Source organism: Lynx rufus, unplaced genomic scaffold, assembly GCF_022079265.1.
Source record: "Lynx rufus isolate CCGP_SWC_20201006 ecotype Redwood Valley unplaced genomic scaffold, mLynRuf1.p SCAF_4, whole genome shotgun sequence".
NCBI lineage: Eukaryota > Metazoa > Chordata > Mammalia > Carnivora > Felidae > Lynx > Lynx rufus.
The window spans coordinates 62,143,142-62,165,798 of record NW_025814856.1 but is presented as its reverse complement, the minus strand read 5'-3'; the positions used below and the strand labels follow the sequence as shown (position 1 = coordinate 62,165,798).

The 22,657-nt window shown below is 53.9% G+C and overlaps 1 protein-coding gene across 1 annotated transcript in view; it reads right to left on the bottom strand.

Annotated features, from left to right (window-relative positions):
* ADCY1 (adenylate cyclase 1) overlaps window positions 1-22,657 on the bottom strand; it is a 103,895-nt gene that overhangs the window by 58,184 nt on the left and 23,054 nt on the right. Inside the window, exons 3-4 of the mRNA XM_047096986.1 lie at window positions 12,637-12,755; window positions 7,781-7,892 (exon numbers count right to left, since the gene is read on the bottom strand). Of these exons, the coding sequence (XP_046952942.1) occupies window positions 7,781-7,892; window positions 12,637-12,755 (231 nt within the window). The remainder of the gene's footprint in view (window positions 1-7,780; window positions 7,893-12,636; window positions 12,756-22,657) is intronic.

Here is a 22,657-nt window from a genome sequence, read left to right as displayed (position 1 = left end):
AAAGGACAGAATTAAAAAACCATGTGGCCCAAATCCCACTGAATTGCCAGCCAGGACAGCTGTCATGGCACCCCTGGTGTGACGTCATGGGGAGCAAGTGGCAGGTGGGTCGCACAGGCACCACAGGAATACCTGGGGCAGGAACTACCCGACCCCGGCCCGGGAGGCCCACAGGCTCCGGGGAGGTGACAGATGGGGGGAGCACCTGGCATCCATGTCCTGCGGGAGCCACCCCGAACAGTTTGTTAGCGCTGACATCCGAGGGCCACAGGCACATTCCCCGTTTTCTAGTTCCTGTGTCCTGCGATGGACATGTAGAGGCCTTGCCGAGGAACTCCTGCTTGTTCTACTCCGCCAACCCCAAGGGTCAGGAGCCCACACCCCCACGTCCACCACATGCCCTCACACTCTGGCCATGACCCCACCGTGTCACCCAGGCCAGGCACCAGACAGCGGGGGACATCCCAGAGCCCAGGGTCCACATCTCCCAGACTGTCTGGCCCTGCCGTGCCCCTCCTCTCAGGGACTGTGGGGCTGCTGTGACAAACGGCATCAGGCCCTGTGCCATGGGTTAGCCCAGACACATGTCCCCCTCACCCATATCCTGCCTGGCCTTCCAAGGGCAATACACACGAGTCGACAAGTAGGTGACACGGCCCAGCAGGAGTCAGAGCCACTGCACCTGCAGTCTCCTGGGCGGGTGACCAAGGTGTCCTGGTGGCCAAGTCGGGCTCACGGGAAGGACTGCCAGCCAAGGCTGTGAGCACGAGGTGAGTGACGTCCAGGACCAGACAGAGGGTACAGACGTCAGCTGCCGTCCAGAGGGGGTTGTGGGTGCCAGAGTGGGGCCTGCTGTATCGTCTCTGCCTTTGTGCGCATGTGAAATTCCCATAAAACAAGTTCTACAGGCCCTTGAGGGCAGGGTTGGGTCTGACTTGTACAGGCTGCACCCCATCACCTAGAGGGGTTCAGTACACAGCAGGCCAACAGCACACATGGTAGGTCGGCTCTGCACACAGTAGGCCGGCTCCGCACACAGTAGGCACTCCACAGTGAGCACTATCTCCTCGGTGCCACTGGGGGGCGGGGCTGCCGTCCAGGCCACCCTGCCTCCCCCTGCACCTCCCCCCGCGTGCCCAGGAGCTACGCGCTCAGCTGCAGGTTGCCGGGCTCTGCACACCTTCCCAGGAGGAGCCACCACAGGTGCTGAGTGGACGTCCCCTCCCAGAAGGAACCAGCGTGAAGCCGCAGCCGTGGGCCACATCTCTGTACACAGAAGCAAACGCAATGGAAACCACCGGTCGAGTGATTCTGGGGAGAAGGACCCCAGCTGCTGACACCCGCCAGCCAGGCGGTGATGGTCACAGCCCAGGGAGAGCCTGGAACCTTCTCCCAAAAAGGACACATGCGGGCACGTGGGAGCGGGTTTCTACAGACGGCCAGAAACAACAGTCTCTTCAGAATTCCAAACACCTACTGGTTTTCCAGAAAGCAATATTTCCTGCTAATTAAGGAATAATTAAAGAAACCCAGGCTCGTTATTAACAATGCAGGAAGGTCAAAAAAAGTAAAACGTGTGACTCCGCAAAAACCACAGTCATTCTGGACCTCCCCTCCGCCCAGCGCTCCCTACAGCGTGTCCCCCCCCCCCAGTGCTCCCCCACGGCATGTACCTGCATGTGCACACACATTCTAGAAGGGGGGTTCTGCTCCACGCTCGTCCAAACGCAGAGCCTCGCCCTTGGGTCGGTCTCTCGAGTGGAGCACGGACAATACATGTGCTGCCTCCTTCCTCAGGATGGCGGCTCCGAGTCCTGGCCACACGCGCTAGGCTCCCGCCTCCCTCCTGGGCTGGAGGGTCTAGACGGACCCCTCGACACCACCCCCGCCCACGTGCAAGCCCGGCTGCTGAGAGCACAGCGAGCAGGCGAACACACCCCAGTCCCACGGCGGGCAGCTTGGAGCGGCGCCCGGGACGAGGGAGTCCGAGCGGCAGGGAATCGCGGGCCATCGGTCTCCTCACGTTTCACAGGCCACAAAACCCAGGCTCTGGCCCCTGGATGGAGCCCAAGGGAAGCCTGAGGAGGAGGACGGACGGGGGCAGGAAGGACGGACCTGAGCACACACGCCAGCGAGCTCTGGCTCTTGACGGCTTCGTCCGGAACCCGCAGAGTGACACAGAGGGCAGAACGGTAATGCGCCAACATGCGCATGACAGTCTCTGAGCAAGTGCGGGTGGAGCCAGACAGACAGATGGTGCTGAGAGCCTTTCTGGTGTGCTGCTGCCTATGGCCGGGGTCGCGCCCTCGGCGCCGTCCTGTCTTCCCTCACAATCCCCAGCACGAGGCCCCGTGCACCCCTGCCCTGGCCCCAAGCATCCCCACCCTAGCCCCACACATCTCTGTCCACTCTGCACGCCCTGCCCACTCCAAACACCCCCATCCTGGCCCCATGTACCCCCACCCCAGCTCTGAACACCCCTGTCCGCTCCACGCACCCCCATCCCAGCCCCACAGACCCCCGCCCCGGCCTCGGGCACCCCCATCCCGCTCCCAGGTGTCCAGTCCTGTGGGTCGCTCCCACAGCATGCACATCGGGGACGATGCAGACTGGCCCAGCCCAGGGCCGGGGTCCCCGGTGAGGGCCCACCTGCAGACACAGCGCACCTGCAGGAAGGCCCAAGTCCGGAAAGGAAAGGCCTCTTAGGCCATCCAACCTCGCTAACCGCCTGCTGGCTCGTGTGCAAATCAGCCGCCTTGCCCCGGTGTACCACCTACATTGTCCTAAATCCCAGCGTGTCCCCTGTCACGGGCCAGGCACAGGCACCTCGGGGCTGAGAACTTACAACAGTATAACAAGGTCTGGCTGGAAACATCCCCAGACAGGGCCTCAGGGCCATGACCCAGACTCAGGACCGTTGTCCTTGCCTGTGCGGGGAGCAGACTGGGACTCGGGCCTCCACAGCGGGCACAGCGAGACCCCAGGCCACCCTGGAGCTCAGGAAGGAGGGACATCGGCTTCGGCTGGCTGTTCGCTTTCTGTGGCTGTCAGCCGTGGACGAGGGGTAAAGGCCAGCCACTACGGAGACCAAGGCAAATATGTGCTCACTGTGAGTCTAACTGCCCAGCAGGGACCTTCGTGAGGACAGACGTGCTGGGTGGCAGCGTGTGAGTTTCCCAGCACACCGGCAGGGGTCACTGCCTCCTGCACACCAGGCTCTGACACACATGCCACGTGATCTCAAGAGGGGCTCACGCACATTGGTGTGAAAATACATTAAACAAATACTTGGCACCATCAATGCCCAAAACAACAGACTGACAATTCTCAGCTGCCAGGCATGACTTTGATGGGGCGGAGGGTCCACACTGAACTTCCAGAGAGGGAAACATAACCCCTGAAACCCACGCCGTGCCAGACGGACAGATGGGTGGTCCCACCTCACAGGAGACAAGGCCGGTGACCATACAAGTTCAGCATCAGAAACCATCCAGAATGACGGAAAAGGAAAAAGAGCCCCAAATTAAAAAGGATCATCAGTGGGCTGTGGGACGTCAAAATCCAGATGCGGGCAAACCAGGGTCCCCGAAGGAAGGGGGAGAAGCATAAAGAGTGTCTGACGGCTTTCTCCCCGAAACGACGAAACTGTAAACCTACCGATGCAGGAGGCTCGATAAACCACAAGCCCAACAGCCATGAAGAAAACCACACGGAGTCACGTCAAGATCGAACTGCTTCCAACCGCGGCCAAGAGAATGTCTTACGAGCAGAGAAAAAAGACGTCTTTCACGTGTTCGGACAGAGGAGCCGGGTGCAGTGGGCAGGTTCCCACTGAAAACACACAACCGAGCAAGCACCTGCTGGCCCACCGTTCTGCAGACAGTGAAAAGAAATTCTAAAAAGTCAAGGCCAGATGAAGACTTATCTCAGAAATAAGAGACAGAGAGGACGGGTTGCTGGCCCACCATGCGGGAAGCACGGGAGGAAGTCCTGTGGTAGGAGGAAAGCATGGCCACGTGGGCATACCCACATGGCCCAGAGCCACAGAAACAGAACCACGTAAAGAGATACACACCCCTGCTTGTGACCCATTTCTGCAAAAGAGAACGGTCTGTGGGAACAAACAGGGTAACAATGCAGGGCTGAGCTACAGGAATCAGCCACAGACCCCAACGCAGGCCCAGCGACATGGTGAACCGTTATGATCCAAGAGCCCACAAAGACACTCAGGCAGGGTCACACAAGACACTCAGCAAACCCACAAAAGGGCAGAAAAGGGGAAATCAACAAAAAACAGATGGAATGAACCAAAACTGGGACAGACTCAACCTGCCACACCGACAGCACAGCCAGCGACCGCCGACCATCAGATTCGATGTAACTTAAGATGCAAACAGGCTGGAAAAAAAAAGGGAGGGAAAAAGCCATGCTTCCTGATGATAATCGAAGGAAAACTGGAACAGTTACGTTAACATAGGACAAGCTCAGATTTCCAGGTAAACCGGTCATGTCTTTATTTTTTTTAACGTTTGTGTATTTCTGAGAAAAAAAAACAGAGCATGAGCAGAGAAGGGGCAGAGACAGAGGGAGACACAGAGTCTGAAGCAGGCTCCAGGCTCCAAGCTGTCAGCACAGAACCCGATGTGGGGCTCAAAATCACGAACTCGATCGAGATCATGAGCTGAGCAGAAGTTGCTTAACCAACTGAGCCACTCAGGCGCCCCTAAAGAGGTCATTTCTTAACGAAAAAAGAGTTAATTCCTCAAGAGGACCCAAGATCCCTAAATGTTTACAAATCGAATAGCAGAGCTCGAGAGCATAGGATGCAGAATGGGCAGGACTGAAGGGAAGCAGACGAATCCATAACTACGTCAGGGAGCCCGATGCCCCCGCTCGGTGATGGAGGAAATAAGCAGCCAGGACGTGAGCAGAGACGCAGAGTAAGGCGGTGAGGTGACCACCTGCCAGCCCCGGCCACGCGCACACAACTCTCCAGAACACAAGATCGTGCAGGAGCGGGTGCACCTCGCTGCTCAGTCACTGGAGGAGACCACATCCTGAACCACACGTGTAAGACGACTCCAATTCCCTGAAAAGTACTGTTCTCTGACCACTGGAGAATTAATTTGGAAGTCAAGAATAGAAAGGCCTTTGGAAAATCCCGCAAAAAAACATACCTCTAAGTAAGCCACGGGTCTAACGAAGATTAAAAGGAAAACCAGAAAAGTATTTTGAGCTGAGTGAAAACAAGAACACGACGTTTCAGTAACTCGGGGAAGCCGCCTCGGCAGCACACCCGGGCAGTTCGCGGCACCAAATGTTCACGCTGGAAGGGGAGAAAGATCCCGATCGGTGGTCTCAGCTTCCGCCCCACGAGGCTACAAAAACAAGAGCAGAAGAGAACCAAGGGAAGCAGAAGAAACACAGTAAGAAACATCAGAGAGGAAACCCGTAACAGAAAAACAGAGAGATCATTGAAACCAAAAGCCAGTTCGTCAAGAAAACCACTACCACTGATAAACCCACAGCCAGAATGATGAGGGGAAAAGGGAAGACACCAATCACGACAGTCAGAAAAGGAAGAGATGTGTCATTACCGATTCTACAAACATCAAAAGGACGAGGAAGTTCTGTGAGCACCTTTATTCCACTCATCTAAATAACTGAGCTCGAGTGGACACATTCCTTAAAAGACTAAGACACAGGGCGCCTGGGTGGCTCAGTCGGTTGGGCGTCCGACTTCAGCTCAGGTCACGATCTCACCGTCCGTGAGTTCGAGCCCCGCATCGGGCTCTGGGCTGATGGCTCAGAGCCTGGAGCCTGCTTCTGATTCTGTGTCTCCCTCTCTCTCTGCCCCTCTCCCATTCATGCTCTGTCTCTCTCTGTCTCAAAAATAAATTAAAAAAAACGTTAAAAAAAAATTAAAAAAAAAAAAAGACTAAGACACAGAAAGCAACCTGACCAGCCTTACTTTGTAAAAATCTCATTTTTAAATGAAAACTTGCCAAGGACAACTCCACGCCCAAATGGGTTCACTAGCAAATTCTGTCACACACTTGAGAAAAACTAACAATAGCAATTCTACAGAAGCTCTTCCAAAAAGTCGAACAGGAGGGGACGTGACCAAACGCCCCCAGGACACCAGTGAGACGAGATCCCACATGAAGACAACAGAAGACAAGAAAGCCACCAAACAGTGTCCTTCAGAAACCTAATGGGAAGACATCTAAACAAGATTTTAGCACACGTGTGCACACTCACACACGCACGCCTTCACACACACGTTAACGCGTGTGTGCACACATGTACGTGTGAGCTACATACATGTGCATGCACACAGGCCTGCACGCAACACACTCACGTATACGTACACGCTCACATGCATGTACACACCCCACCACGTGTCGCACAGCCCACCAGCCACACAGCTCTGACGTGTACAGTACACACTGTCTACAGGGTATACCCTTCCCGTGAAAGAAGTATTTAGCCAGCGTCCCAAACACAGGTGCATGTCCCGGTGAAAGAGCCACGTAGCGAATAAAGAGGCCCGTCTCTCACATACCAGCAAGACGGACAACCTAGAAGAAATGGATAAACCCCTGGAAACACACAACCTACCAAGCCTGAATCACGAAGAAACAGAAAATCTGAACAGACTTCTTTCCAGGAAGGAGGCTGAACCTGTGACCAAGAACCCCGCAACACACAAAAGCCCAGAACCAACGGCGTCACTGGTGAACTCTACCAAACATTACAGAACACCAATCCTTCCCAAATTCTTCCCCAAAACAGAAGAGAAAAGAAAGCTTCCAAATTCACTCTACAGAACCAGCATTACCCTAAAACCGAAAACAGAGTTTTCGAAACAAGAAAGCTGGCCAGTATCCCCGGTGAACGGAACACAAATGTCCCCAAAAAGTACAGCAAACCTCTTCCCACAGTATGTTAAGAGAGAGGATCATTCAGTACGACCAAGTGGGATTTATTCCCAGGGAGACAAGGCAGGCGGATTGATATTCGCAGATCAATCAGCGTGACACATCACATGAGCAAGAAAAAAGACCAAAGCCACAGGATCATCTCAGCAGAAAAAGCATCTGACAAAATTCACTGTCCCTTTCAGGATAAACTCTCTCAGCACAGGGGGTACAGAGGGAAGGCCACGTGGGACCCGCCTACAGCACACCTCGTCCCCGCAGGGAAGCCAGGAGAGTTTTCCCTCCAGGATCAGGAACCAGACAAGGAGACCCAGTCCTGCCGTGTCCCCTCAACAGGCTGTGAAGTCCCAGACGGGACAGTCGGGCACAAAAAGGGAACCCAAGGCATCCAACTCAGAAAAGAAGTAAAACTCTCTCTCTCTGCAAATGACTTAATATCTACCCTAAAGACGCCACCAGGAACCTGCCAGAGCCAACAGATGACTTCAGTAGAGTTTCCGGAGGCAAATTTAACACACAAACCTGCTGTTGCACTAACAACGAACTCCTGGAGACATTGAGAAAACAATTGCACATACAACTGCATCAAAAACAATAAAATGCTGAGGAGTAAATTTAATGAACAAAAATAAGAAAGCAAGTCTTATGATCCGAGGAGACGTTTGGAATGTGTGACACCCCCAGAACAGGCCCGGCCCCCCCCACCAGGTGCGCCCTAGGTTGGGGTGCCCATGCAAAGGGACAGTGATGTCACAGCTGGGGCGTAGGCCCTGCCTGGGCCAGGGTGACACTTACCGCGGCCAGTTCGTCAAACGGTGGGGGGCGGGGAGTGCGCTTACCGTGGCCAGTTCATCAAACTTGCCGAACAGCTCGTTGAGGAGCTTGACCAGCTCCTGTGCCGTGCACTGCGACGCCAGGCCCGTGAAGCCCACAATGTCCGCAAAGAGGATGCTGCAAGGAGAAGGCCCAGGCTGCCTCCTCCGTGGCCATGCGGGGCCCAGCCTCCCCAGCAGACGGCGACCCCTCCATGCACCCCAGAACCCACCTCCCTGCTTAGCCTCAGGGCGGGCTGGAGGGGAGGGTCCCACGTTCCCGCTTGATGGGCAGCAGCATGGGGGCTGGGGAGGGCGGGGGACGCCCTCACAGCCATACGGGGCCTGAACGCCAGGCCACCAGCTCCTGCTCACCCCCCAGTTCCACGGCCACCATGCCTGCGCCCAGCCCAGGGTGGCCCGTGACAGACCGTGGCCAGCAGCTGGTGAGCAGAGGAACATGCTGGTAAGAAGTGTGGCCCTCCTGCCAGCTGACATGGCGACAGGACATCAGCGTTGTTGGACCACCTGGATCCCTGCGCCTCACGGAGGGGCCCCCTGGGTCTGCATCAGGGCAAGGACTCATCTTGCCGGGTCAGAGCCTCAGCGTGTGGGCGTCCGTTTACTGCAGAACTGGGTCCCATCCGTGCCCACCCGCCCGCACAGCCTCCTTCCTGGACACTGGACCATCATGAAGTGACCGGCAGCACAGATGGGCCGTCGCTGTGAGTTTTGCTGGACACAGTTCTCGTCCATTCGTTCGGCCCTTGAACGTGCCACCCTGGCCTCCCCGCCTCCAATGATCCTGGTGAGAAATCACTCGTCGATCTTCCCCCCACTCTTTGCCCCTCATCTCTGGCTCATACGATTTGCCTACGACGTGTCCAGGGACGGCTCTCTCTGCGTGTGTCCTACCTGAGCTTCGAGACATTGTGAGCCATATGTTTTTCAAATATTCTTTCTGCTTCTTTCTCTCTTTCCTCTCCTCTGGGACTCATTGCATGTGTGTTGCTGTGCTGTCCAGGGTACCTCGGGTCTCTGAGCCTCCGTTCCTTCCCCTTCACCCTTTTGTCATTCCGTTCATCGGGCAAGATATTTTCAATTGTCTTTCGTCAAATTCACCAATTCTTTCTTCAGCCTGCTCAAATCTGCTCAACATTGAGCCTCCCTAGTGAACTTCGTGTTTTATTTTTCAAATGTGGAATTTCTGATGTTTTTTCCATAATGTCTACCTTTGTATTGGTATTCTCCACTTGATGAGAAGTTATTCTCACGCTCACTCTTATTCAGACACAGTTTGTTCTTTGCACATATTTAAGATAGGTGGTTAAAGTTTCATCTGGGCTCCCTCAGGACGGCTTCTCTGGACGGCTTTTTGCATTCCCATGTGAGACACGGCTTCGTGTTTTCTTGCACATCACATGTATTTTTATCGAAAAGTGGATAATACGGTGTGACCACTCCGAAAATCAGAACCCCTTCCCACCTCAGGACTGGGGTTGTTACTGTTGCCGTTTATGTCGTTGTTTGATGACTTTTCTGAACAAATTCTGTAAAGTCTGTTTTTTTTCTCGTGTGGGGCCATTAAAGTCTGCGTGGTTAGCGTGGCGGTCGGCCAGCAACTGGACAGGTTTCCTCACGTGCCCGGAAACAGTGAGTCTCTTGGCGTTGGAGGGTGGGCACTCGGCCAACTCTGTCTTGTTCTGCTCTTCCTGCTCGCACCCAGCCTCAAGGTCAGCCAGCGATGACAGACCGGACACCTCACGGTCTTTCCTGAGTGCGCACACGGCCCTACTACCCTCATGTGTGGTCCTCTGGCTCCCAGAAGCATTCCCACAGCCTTTCAAAGCACCCGGCAGACCTCTCCTTCCCCAGTTTTTTTAGCACCCTGCTCCTGCCTCTGCCATTCTCACTGCCTCGGGTGGCTGTGAGGTTAAACAGTTGCCACTGATTGTGGTTAACAAATGTCTCAGGGCAAAAGCTGCTCACACTGAGCGCTGAGTCAGGTCACATAGAGATAAGCCTGTGAAAAAGGTTTTGCAGGGAATTCCCAAACGGTCACGTAATGACAGCCCTCTGAGGGTTTTCGAGGCCCCAACCCCATTCTGTCCCCTCTGGTGGCTGTCAGCAGTCAGGTGTCGGGATGTGGCTGCAGGTGCTGCCTCTCAAAGCCATCACGGCGCTGAAGACAGCAGAATAGACACGTTAGATTCTGCATAGCTTTACTCTTCTTACCCAGATTGAGCTGTTTTTCTTCAATAAACATTCCTGGACTCTTGCAAGAGTTTGCTTGATTTCCAGTGTGCTGACAACGTGGGCTCTGACAGTTTCTGTCAGCACCGTCATCGCTTCTACAGAGGAGAGGACGTTCAGATGTCCTTCCCCCCCATCACTGATGGCATCAGTCGATTAGTTGTGAGTCGTGTGCTGACTGGGGACCTTAATCCCGGAGTGACGGGGAATCAGTGAGGGACTGTCACAAGGGTGGCAAAGAGGACAGAGCCAGGTTCACATCCAGGCTGTGGACTCTGATGCTGCCGGAGGGTGGCTAGGGGCGCTGGGGCGGAGCCGGGGCCGGGCCCTCAGCTTCGTCTCCTATCTCAGGACTGTCACACCTGCAGCCGTCGGGAATGAGGCACCCACCAGGGTAGAGATTTTTCAGCCTCAAAGGGAAATGGTGATTTTCCACATCTGGCTTTGCTCTCCCAGGTCAGAAAAGAAGGAGGGGAAGGTATGTGGGCTCCCTGCTCCCTGCTGGCCCCCACCTGCTGCCCCAGGGCATCCCTGACACCTGCCGCCTTCCTGCTGCGTGCACCTGCTCCACACCCCTCCCCCGGGCACCCCCCGCCCCACCCCGGGACTGCTCTGGTGGCCTGGTGCCAGCAGAAGGCTGGGGCCACGTGCCCCCCGTCGTTTCCGACCAAGGAGAGGCAGTGGGCGAACGGGAACGTCTGCAGCAGCCAACCCAGGCCCCGCCCCGGCCCCACCACTCACTGGCTTCACTTTGCTGAACCTCAAATTTCTTCCCCTACAAGTGGGGGTGACCGTGTCCTGGCTGCCTGGGCCAGAATGCTGGCCCCACACACCGGGCGCTGCGTTCTCCGCAGAGAACACCACTGGTCCCTCCTGAGAGACCCCGCAGTGGGAGTCAGCGTGTGGCACTGGCAGGCTGGCTGGCACACAGGGATGGCTCGGGGGCCCGGTGGGGACGGGAGGGCAGCCGCAGGCCTTGGCTCATTCCAGGTGGGCTAGCACCTGCCTGAGGGGTCCCAGTCCACAGCACTCAAAACAAACACAAGGGGCTTTATCCTTCTGTGTCTGCAGGGGCCCAGGGGCAGGGAGGCCCGACACCAACACCCAGAAGACCCAGAAGAACACTGAGAAGGGAGAGAACGTCGGTGTTGCAACCACCACCGCCTGCCTGAGTGGCACTTAGGTGAAGCGCAATGCTCAGCCAGTCCAAGTACCTAAAAGGGATCACGCGATTTAACAGGATAAAATTCTTTTTAATCGTGTCTTTTAAAACAAGGAAGCAAACCACGGGGGGCAAGCTGGTTCGCCTGAGGGCTCAGTGTCCTCACCTGTAAAATGGGAACACTCTCTACCTCCTGGGGCTGCCACAAGAGAAGCAGAGGTCTAGGCCACCCCAGACCCTGGCACCAAGGAGAATGACGCTCAGCTTTAGCCCGACGTGGGCCAACTCCCACCCCAACGCCACTGCCCAAAGGGGGCTCAAGACAGAGTGCCGACCATCTCCAGCCACGCAGGACGTGGAGGGTGTGCCAAGAGGGCCAGAGCAGCTGTGACACCAGTCACCCAAGGAGTCACCACACCCGGCAGGTCTGCTCACCTGGGCCTCCCCTCAAACAGGGGCCTCCCCTCCACTCCCTCCCCTCCTCCACCTTCTCCTCCTCCCCCTCTTCCTACACCTCATCCTCCCCCCTCGCTCCCCCTCCCCCTGTACCTCATCCTTCCCCTCCCCCTCCTCTCCCTCCCCCTCCCCCCTCCCCCTCCACCTCATCCTTCCCCTCCCCCTCCTCCCCCTCCCCTACACTTCATCCTTCCCCTCTCTCTCCTCCCCCTTCCCCCTCCTCCTACACCTCCCCCTCCCTTCTCCCCCCTCCTCCTCTTTCCCCTCCCCCCACACCTCCCTCCCTCCTCCCCCTCCCCCTCCTTCCCTCCTCCCCCTCCTTCCCTCCTCCCCCTCCCCTTCTTCCCTCATCCTTCCCCTCCCCTTCCCTTCCCCTCCCCCTCCCCCTCATCCTTCCCCTCCCCCTCCTCCCCCTACACCTCATCCTTCCCTTCCCCCTCCTCCCCCTACACCTCATCCTTCCCCTCCCCCTCCTCCCCTACACCTCCCCCTCCACTTCATCCTTCCCCTCTCCCTCCTCCCCCTTCCCCCTCCTCCTACACCTCCCCCTCCCTTCTCCCCCCTCCCCCTCCTCCTCCTTCCCCTCCCCTTTCTTCTATACCTCCCCCTCCCCCTTCCTGCTCCCTCCCTTCCTCCCCCTCCCCCTCTTCCCCCTCCCCTCCTCCCCCTCCCCCTCTTCCCCCTCCCCTCCCCTCCTCCTCCCCCTCCCCTCCTCCCTCTTCCCCCCTCCCCCTCCTCCCTCTTTCCCCCTCCTCCTTCCTCTCCCTCCCTTCTCCCCCCCCCTCCCCCTCCTCCTACACCTCCCCTCCCCCCTCCTCCCTCTTCCCCTCCCCTCTCCTCCCCCCTCCTCCTTCTCCTCCCCTCTCCTCCGTCTTCCCCCCTCCTCCATCTTCCCCCCTCCCTCCTCCTCCTCCCCCCTCCCCCTCCTCCTCCCCCCTCCCCCTCCTCCCCCCTCCTCCACTTTCACTCAGTGCCCCAAAGCCCACCATTGCCAGGACAGTGCCAGCCCTACCTCACGTTGTCATGCCGCTGGATGTAAATCTTGTGGAAAATCCTCTCGGGGGGCTTCAGGAAGTCCTCCTTCATCTCCATGGCAACATTCCGGGGCAGAAGGCTCATGAGCAGCCGCTCCTGGACAGGGGAGACGGGCCCGCGTGATACAGCAGGGGCCTCCTGCGAGACCCGTCACCCCACCAAGGTCTCTGCTGAGCCCTACACGGGGTCTGCAGACCCTGCCTGGCCCCTGAGTCCCAGAGGGTCATGCCCAGGCCTGGACGGTCATCGCACAAGTAACTGCTCCCAGAGGGCTGGAAAAGCGCCAATATCACCCCCAGAAAACACAGCCCCCCCCTGGCCCCCCCCACCCATTCTTCATGCCCACACGCCCATGTGCCCTGGCTTCACTGAGCAGGGGTCAAGGGGGCGGGGGACACCACTGCCTCCAAGTGGGACGGCCCAGCCTCACTCCCCACCCCACCGCCCGACACGGCCCTGAGAGGGGCCTCGAGACGGGCTGCAAGGGCCCGTCTCCCAGGACAAAATGGTCCCCTCACCTCTCAGAGATAAGCAGCATGGCCCATTGCCCTGGCCTTGCCTTCTGGTTTCTCCCTTCCCTACGGAGCTCAGATGTTTCTTTCCCCACAGAGAATGGAACAAACATCTAGGCTTTTCCAGAGGAGCCCGCTACTCCAGGGCCTCAGTTTCCTCATCCAGACTGCCTGTCTTCCCCGCCCTGCCTGACCTCACCCCACTGGCCCCCGACCAGCCGCCACACCCGAGGCCCATCCGTGTCCTCCTCACCCCCCTTCCCACCCTGCTTCGGAAAGCAGACAGATCAGAGTTTAAATCCCGCGCAGAGTTAGGTGGCACAGCCTGCTTCCGAGGGCAAACGCGGCCTGAGAGGGGGCGGGAGAAGCCTGCCTCCCATTCCATCCCTGCGGCCCAGCTCCCCCTAGGCCCCCAGCCCCTTGGCCGTGGCCTGTCCCATCAACAGGAACTCTGGCAAAGCCCTCGGGCACCTGCACCACCCCCAGCCCAGAGCAGGCAGCCGGGTCCCCCCACCAACCGGGCCCTGGATCCACTCCACTCTGCAGTGTGTGAGGCCATGTCCCTGACTGCAGCAGCCACAGTCCCGTGTGACCACCTCAGGAGGACCATTGAAGCAGCAGTGACAGCAGTCACAGAGCCCAGCAGACCTCTGGGGCTGGGAGGGTTTCACCCCTCTCGCTCCAGACTCCACAGAGCAGGGCACATGTCCAGGAAAAGGTACTGCAGGCCCTTGCAAAGTCCCCCCAGGTAATGTGTCTCCATGTAGACTTCCGGGGGGAAGGCCAGACCCGGCGCCAGGAGGTCCCGCGTAGAGCTAAGCCTGTGTCAACGAGGCCTGTCACGGTCCTGGCCCTGGAGCTTGTGCCCGAGCCCTGTGTCCTGAGCGAGGCCCGGTGCCACCCCGAGGCCAACCCACACAGCTGCTGACTGGACAGACTCTGATGCAGACGAGGGACATCGCAACAGTGCCACGGCCCGTGGCCACTCTCGACATTCGGTCACCTGGGGAGACGGGCCTCAGAGGGGACACAGAAATGTCCAGGCTGAGCCTGTGAGCACAGCCCCAGGGACAAAAAGGCCGCCGCCCAGGCTGTGGGAGCGGGTACGTGCCCGAGGCCTGGCCGGGTGGACGCCGACCCCTTCCTTAGCTGAGGGGCCGCTGGGGTGAGGCCATGTGGGAGGTGGGGGAGCTCGGGCAGGGGCTCACTTGGGCCACCACAGGGCAGCAGCAGCAGCAACATGAGCACACCCGGAAGCTTCTGGAGATGCCCCGAGGCACAAGGCAGGGAAACACAAGGAGCCAGACACCACGGAAGGCCACCCACGGAAGGCACCAAGAACACAGGGCAGCTCGCATTCTCTCCGGGGAAGGCCCGGTGTCACAGGGCCCCACACCCCTGGGCCCCCTGGGTGGCCAAGCCACATCCAGAGACTCAGTGGGAACTACCCCCAAGTGCCCTGCACGAGGGTCCCTGGAAAGGATGGCAGTGTGGCCCGGCATCCCTGCTCTGCCCCTCGGATGGTCAGTTCGGCCCTAGCCGAACCCCATCCCGTCACAGGGACTGGGCGGCAGGTGCTCTGAGAGGGCTGCAGCGCCGCGGGGCCCCACTCCCCACCACACTTGCCACACCTCCGGGTGTGCTCAGGTCCCTCACCTGCACCTACAACGGGACGGAAGGAGGACCCGGAAAGGCAGAGACAGGAAAGACGTGGTGCCAGGTGCTGGGTGTTGGGAGAGATGCCAGGGTAGAGCCGCCCACTGTCCCCAGAGCCCTTCTCCACCCCTAGCACAACTGTCTAGCCCCTTACTGATACCTAGGCCTGACGACCTGAAATACACACTACATCATCCAGCCTCCCACTGCGGCCAGATGTGGCCAGTGAGATAGGGTCCAAATGACCACGTGAGAGCTTCTGGAACGTTCCTTATAGACAGCCTGTCTGTTGCTGGGAATATAGGCATGATGGCTGGATCTCTACCTGCCATCTTGATTAATGAGGATGAGGTCCCCGCATTAGCAATGGCAGACCAGTTACCAGAGGAGACTGGGTGGTAAGGGCTACATGGGTCAGCTCTGCCACATTAGCCATAAGGGGTCTCCCTGCAATCCACAAATGAGGGGACAGGAATGCTCTCGCTTGCATAAGCCATTGTCACAGGAAATACATTTCCCACCAAAGGCAGGCATCAGCCCAACTCCCCCATGAGATTAATGAGCCGACACACATAACCAAGAGGGAGAGCGCACAACCTTTCCCACAGGGAGCAGAACGCCATCTGGCAAGTTCAAGCACCCATCCCCAGTTAAAAACAGCAAAACCTGGGATAAAGTCGCTGCCTGACATCACACGGATACTCCCTGAAATCCACATCCAGTCTCAAATCAAGCCCTAAAGCCCCAAGCAGCAACAACACGGCTTCAGAAGCAGACAACACTGATACGGTCTAAGCAGCAAAATAAAATACGAGGCCAGAAATCAAAGGGACAGATTTATGAATACGGATCATACAAAGTATCCCAGCCTCCTACAAACTTTGGTACACTTATCTCGGCTATCAAAATGTGACTTAAAATACGCGTATGCTTCTTTAAAAACATTCGATATGTATGTAACGGTTGTGATGACTCTGCTTCTAGGAGACACACAAGTACTTTCCAGACTCCCCACTCCCACCCCCGCTATGTGCACTGAAGTCCCGGGCACCACACGTGAAAGGCATCAGAAGATTCTGAAAGGCATAGGGAAGGAGGCACAGACGTGGGGACCAAGCAGCAGCTCAGAGGTAAGGCCTCAGTCTCTCCATTTGCCGCGTACCCCAGACTGAGCGCTGGAGCCGGGGTGGCCCAGAAATGCCCCCAGCAGGCATCAGAGCATGCTCCCCAAAACCCAGCTCTCTCCGGCCAAAGGACCAGGAGGGGGGCGGCTACACAAGAAGAAAACCATAGACAGCAATCACCCTACTCCAGGCAGACCGCCAAAACTTGCACACACCTCCACTCTCCGCCGGCTGTGAGGGGGGCACCAACCACACAAGCGTACCAGGAACCTGGCCCTTCTGGCTGGGAGCACGCACACCCTGCTGCTTGGAGTCAGGGGAGACCGAGAGCTCACGAGTCCCAACAGAGGCCCGTCGTGCAGCCCCTCCTGAAGTATCAAGGTGGCAGCCCCTCCCTGGCAAGCCACATCACGGAAACCCAGCCAAAACACAAGGGCCAAACAAAGACCCAGACTCTCACACATAATACCCCGGAATCCAGGTTCTGATCAAGAACCAGAACATTCTCAACAAATGAATGAAAACAACCCACAGACAACAGCACCAAGATTAACAGAATAGTTAGAATAACTAACAACATTTGAAAACGGCTATTGTAAGAATAATTTAATAACCACAAACACACTTGAAAAAATGAAAAAACAAAAACAAAAAACCTCCAGCAAAGAAATAGAAGATGCAGAAGAGAATCAAATGGAAATTTTAGGGGCATCTGGGTGGCTCAGCCGGTTAAGCATCTGACCTCGGCTCAGGCCATGATCTCACAGTTTGTGGGTTCAAGTCCCGCATCGGACTCTGTGCTGACAGCTCGGAGCCTGGAGCTGGCTTCGGATTCTGTGTCTCCCTCTCTCCCTCTGCCCCTCCCATGCTCATGCTCTGTCTGTCTCTGTCTCAAAAATAAATAAATGTTAAAAAAAATTTTTTTAATGAGCAGAGAATCTGATTATACATTTCTCCAAAAAGACACATAGATGGCCAACAGGTGCATAAAAAGATGCCCATCATTAATCATCAGGGAAATACAAATTAAAACCATAGTGAGATATCACCTTATACTGAGGAAACACATCCCAATTCATTATAGAAAGTTAATATTATCTGACACCAAAACCGGACCAAGACTAAAAGAAAACTACAGACTAATGTCCCTAAAGAACATGGAAGTAAAAACCCTTAACACGATATTAGCGTGTCAGCAATACATACCAACAACTGACCCAAATTTCATCAGGAGACACACCATCACCAGTCCAATATTGAAATATCAATCAATGTTATACACCATATCAACATACATAGAATAAAAGTCACATATCTACACTTGTGGCGAGCATAGCATAACCATACACGTGTCAGATCACTATGTTCTATACCAGAAATTAACGTAACATTGTCCATATGCTGTTGCACACTGTAGTTACACTGCAATTATAATCTATACTCAAATTTAAAAAACGTTTTAATCGCATCACAATTTATTCAGAAAAAGAATTTGACGAAATTCAACATCAATTCCTGATGAAACAAACACTCAGAAAAATAGGAAGAGAGGGTAACTTCCTCATCTTGATAAAGAACCACCAGAAAAAGCCTACAGCAAGTATCACACTTAATGGTGAAACCCTAAACACTTTTACCAGGAGCAAGCCAAGGATGTCTGCTTTTCCCACTTTTATTCAACACATAGCACTAGAAAGTACAGTGCATGAAACAAGGTAAAAAGGAAATAAAAGGCATACATATTGGAAAGAAGAAATAATACTACAAATATTTGCAGATAACCTGATGGTCCATATAAGAAATATGAAGGACTCTGCAAAACCATACCAAAGTAAAACATCAAAAGAACAAAAATAATAACAAACAAAACAATACCCTCTCCCCAGAAAAACTTGGTAGAACAAGCAAAGAATGATGAACAAGCAAAGTAGATAGTTGCAGGATACGATATCAACGTACAAAAAGCAGTTGTATTTCTACATACTAAGAATGACCACGTGGACATTGATATAAAAAATACAATCTCAGGGAGCCTGGGTGGCTCAGTCAGTTAAGCATTAGACTCGCAATTTCAGCTCAGGTCAGGATCTCACAGTTCATAGGATCAAGCCCCACATCAGGCTCCATGCTGACAGCACAGAGCCTGCTTGGGCTTCTCTCTCTTCCTCTCTCTCTCCCCCTCCCCTGCTTGTATGCACATGCTCTCTCTCAAAATAAATAAACTTTAAAAAGAATTACAATCTTACTTGCAATCACTCAAAAAATGGAATTGATAGGGGTAAACATATCAAAACATGTACAGGACTTGCATGCTGAGAAACACAAAACACTGGTTTAAAGAACTTAAAGAAGATCCAAATAAATGGGGAGACATACCATGTTCATGGACTGGGAGACTCAATACAGTAAAGATGTCAATTCTCCACTTAACACAGATCCTATCAAAATCCCTGTAAAGATTTTAGTAGCTACAGGGCAGATTATTCTAAAACTTACATAGAAAGCTAAGAAACAATAACAACTAAAATCCTTCCGAAAAAGAACAGCAAAGTGGGAGGAATCACTCTACTTGATTTCGAGATTTATTATACAGCCACATTAACCAAGACCGTGTGGAAGGATAAACACATAGAGCAATGGGACACAACACAGACCCAAGAAATAGACTCCCACAAATACACACAACTGATTTTTGACAACCACAGAAAAGCAGTTCAGTGGAGGAGGTCTACAGAACTACCATACAATCCAGCATTATTTACAACAGCCAAGACGTGGAAACAACCTCAGTGTCCATCGATGGATGAATGCGTAAAGAAAATATGGTACCTGTATATGATGGAACATTATCCCACCACAAGAAGAAGGAAATCCTGCCATTTGTGACAACATGGATGGACCTAAGGGGTATTATGCTAAGTGAAGTAAGTCAGAGAAACAGAAACACTGTAGAGTCTCACTTACATGTGGAATCTTTAAAAACTGAGCTCAGAGATGCAAAGAACAGACTGGGTGGTTGCCGGGGGGGGGGGGCAGGCAAAATGGGCACAGGGAGCAGGGTGGTCAAAAAGTACAAGCTTCCAGTTATAAAATAAGTAAGTTCTGGGGATGTGATACACAGAACGATGGCTGTAGTTAACCATATTGTACACTTGGAAGCTGATGAGAGTAGGTCTTAAATTCCCATCACAAGAAAAAAGAAACCTGTAACTATGGTAGGTGAAGAATGTTAACTAAACTTACTGTGGTCATCATCTCACAACCTATACGTATATCATGTATGTTGTATGCTTTAAACTTATACAACATTACGTTGATTATATCTCAATAAAACTGGGGAAAATGGCAATGGAAGACGTATAGCATTTTCAACTGATGGACAATAGACACCCACAGGCAAAAAAAAAAAAATGAACCTTGATCTAAAACTCACATATTATACAAATATTAACTCAAAATAGATCACACAGTTCTATGTAAAAACATATATAAACTTTCAAACTTTTAGGAAAAAACTTAAGAGAAATTCTTGGGATCTAGGGCCAGACAAAGAGTTCTAGGACTGGACACCAAAAGCACAATGCATAAAAGAGTCAGTTCACAAACCCAACTTCATCAGAATCAGAAGCATTTGCTCTGCAAAAGATTTGTTAAGAGGGACTAAAAGACAAGCTACACACTGGGAGGAAATGTTTGCAAACCACATACCTGCCAAAGAATATTATATATTCTATAATATATAAAGAACTCTCACGGCTTAAGAATAAAAGTTGGATGATTATGATGATTATGATGATAGATGACAGATGGATGACAGATGTGATAGGTAAATATGACAGACGGATATGATATGTGATAGGTAAATATGACAGACGGATATGATAAATAATAGATGAAAGATAAATATGATATGATAAATATCATGATAAATTGATATGACATAAATTGATATGACATAAATTGATATGATAAATTGATATGACAGATGATAGATGTGATATATAGATAGCTTGATATGATAGATGATAGAAAGATAGATACATAGATAGATAGATAGATAGACTGATTCCCTTAGACAGATAGATGATAGATAGATTATATAGACAGATGATAGTTCCAGTTAGATAGATAGTAATACATAGACGATAGATAGATCGATATAGATCAATAGATCCAATAAGAAAATGGGCAGAGACATCAACAGAAATTTCTCCAAAGAGGACACGGAGGTGGCAAATAACCACTTGAAGAGATGTTCAACATCACAGCCACGAGGGAAATGCAAATTACAGTCACCATGATACATCAGTACACACCTATCAGAAGTGTTACAACAGAAAACAGTGACACCAGCACCTGCCGGCGAGAGCGCAGAGAAACGGGATCCCTCATGCTTTGCTTGGAGTAAAAAGCAATCCGAGCGCTCTGGAAAGCAGCTTCACAATTTCTCAGTGAACATGCCACACGGCCCAGCAATGGTACTCCTGGACGTTCACGCCACAGCAACGAAGACTTACGTTCACACAAGGAACTGTAGGAATTCCAACAACTCTTCCCATGACAGCCCCAAACTGGAAACCATCAATTTGTCCTCCAGCAGCTGAGAGGTCCATCCACACCATGGAACACCACTGGCAATACAGAGGGTGAGCTGCTGATACAGCAACAACCTCCAGTCCCGAAAGTCTACACATGTATGATTCCACATACAGTCACTCCTGCGATGACACATTTACAGAAACGGACAACAGATTGGTGTTTGCCAGCATGAGACTGGATGTGGGGAGGAGAGGTGGGGGTCCACATGGCGCCGGAACGTTCTGTGTCTGGGCTGCTCCGGCTCGGCCTCCTGCCGTGGGGAAACATGGTGGCTACCCAGGATGCCCATGTGGTTTCTCACAACTACACGTGAATCTATAATCAGCTCAAACTAAAAAGCTCAGTCAAGAGAAAACGCAGAAGCCGGGCATGGAGAGAACCCTGGTGCGTGGCCGGTGGGAAGATGGCAACGCCCCGCCGGGAAGCCTGGCCGGTCCTCCAAGCTCAACACTCGTGAGCCCACGATTGCACCCCGGCCATCCAGCCCAGAGAAATGACTTCCGTCTCCCAACACTCCCGTGGGAGCATTCTCAGCAGCACGGTCTGTAATGGGGACAACCAGGACGCCCACCAACCGACAGACCGCAGGACGCAGACCCTCCCTGTGGCAGGTACCCACTCAGCCACGAGGAACCGAGCGGCTCCGACACACGCTGCAATGCGGACGCGCCTCGACGACCCGACACTCGGGGAGGGCAGCCAGGTGCCACAGGCCACACACCGTATGACCCCATCTGCCAGAAGTATCCGGAACAGGCAGACCACGGAGACAGGACACAGACCAGGGGGTGTCTAGGTCTGGGAGGGGGGCGGGGACTCACGACCAAGGGGCACGAGTTTCTTTCCGGGTGATGAAAATATTCTAAAATTAGATGGTTGCGATGGTTACTCTACGGGAAAGCCATTTTGTTGTTTCGAACTGGAAACTGAATTGATGGTACGTAGGCTATAGATCAGTAGGGCTTTTTTTTTTTTTTAATTAAAAGTGAATTAATGACTATAGTTCTTCTGAAGGGTGCAGGGAACTGGCCGGACGTCTTTAAGAGGTCATCCCAGATCACTTAAATGGGGCTGTTTCCTGTTGACACATTTCCTCACACGGTGGGAAATCAAAAACGCCCATTTTCCTTGGTATGATGACAAACCAAATACGCGCTCTATAAACAGCCATACGTTACTTTGGGATCACGACTTAACACAATTTGGGGAACAGCAGGGACCTTGGAGCAGAGGCCTCTGTGCTCAGGGCCCAGGGCCAGGAGGCTGATCTTGGGGCGGGGTCTCAAGAGACAGGCTTCCCCGCTGGGCTGTGGGGGGTGGCAGGGGGGAGGCCACCTGGGAGCTACAGGGTGACCTTCAGAGGCCTGTCACCCCGTCCCCACACTCTCCAGCTGTGACAGCCTCAGACCTCAGAGCTTCACCACCCAGTCGGGCAGCCCTCCCACCCCACCCCGACCCCCACCCCCAAGCCAATGGACACAGAGCTACAGCTCACATCCTGCCTGCCCTACCTCGTAAACACCTGTGACCCCTCTCTCTGCTGCCCAAATGCCCATCTACTGCTCCTGCTTCTCCAACTCTACCGGAAAACTCCTACAGATCCTTCAAAGCCCCAGACAAATATTTCATGATGTGTTGCCCCTTCTCCATGCTGCCTGCCCTGTGGACCCCCCACTCCTCCACACGGCCCACCCCACAGGACTGGCTGGAGCTGTGTCCCATGCACAGTGCACCAGGCTCCCACTGTCCCGGTGTCTCCAGAGCCTGGTGTGGGCCAGACATTCAGATGCACGGGGCCATGGATGACCATCCCACACAGGAAATCCATAACTGCCTCAGCTCTAGAACTTACTCATGAACCCATAAGTTCAATTCACAACGTGGGATGCCCTAGGTCAGCTGACCTGTTGGTGGGAAATGCTCGCATGCCGGCTGGGTTGTAGCGACCCCGTGTCCCCGTGACAGGGAAGAGATCACAGACAGATGCGTCCAGCGTGTGCTTCCGGCCAAGCCGATACGCAAGGGGCTGCGTGGGGAGTGAAGGGGTTGTGCATGACAGGCAGCCAGAGACTGACCGACGTCCCCCATCAGGCCCAGGACACACAGA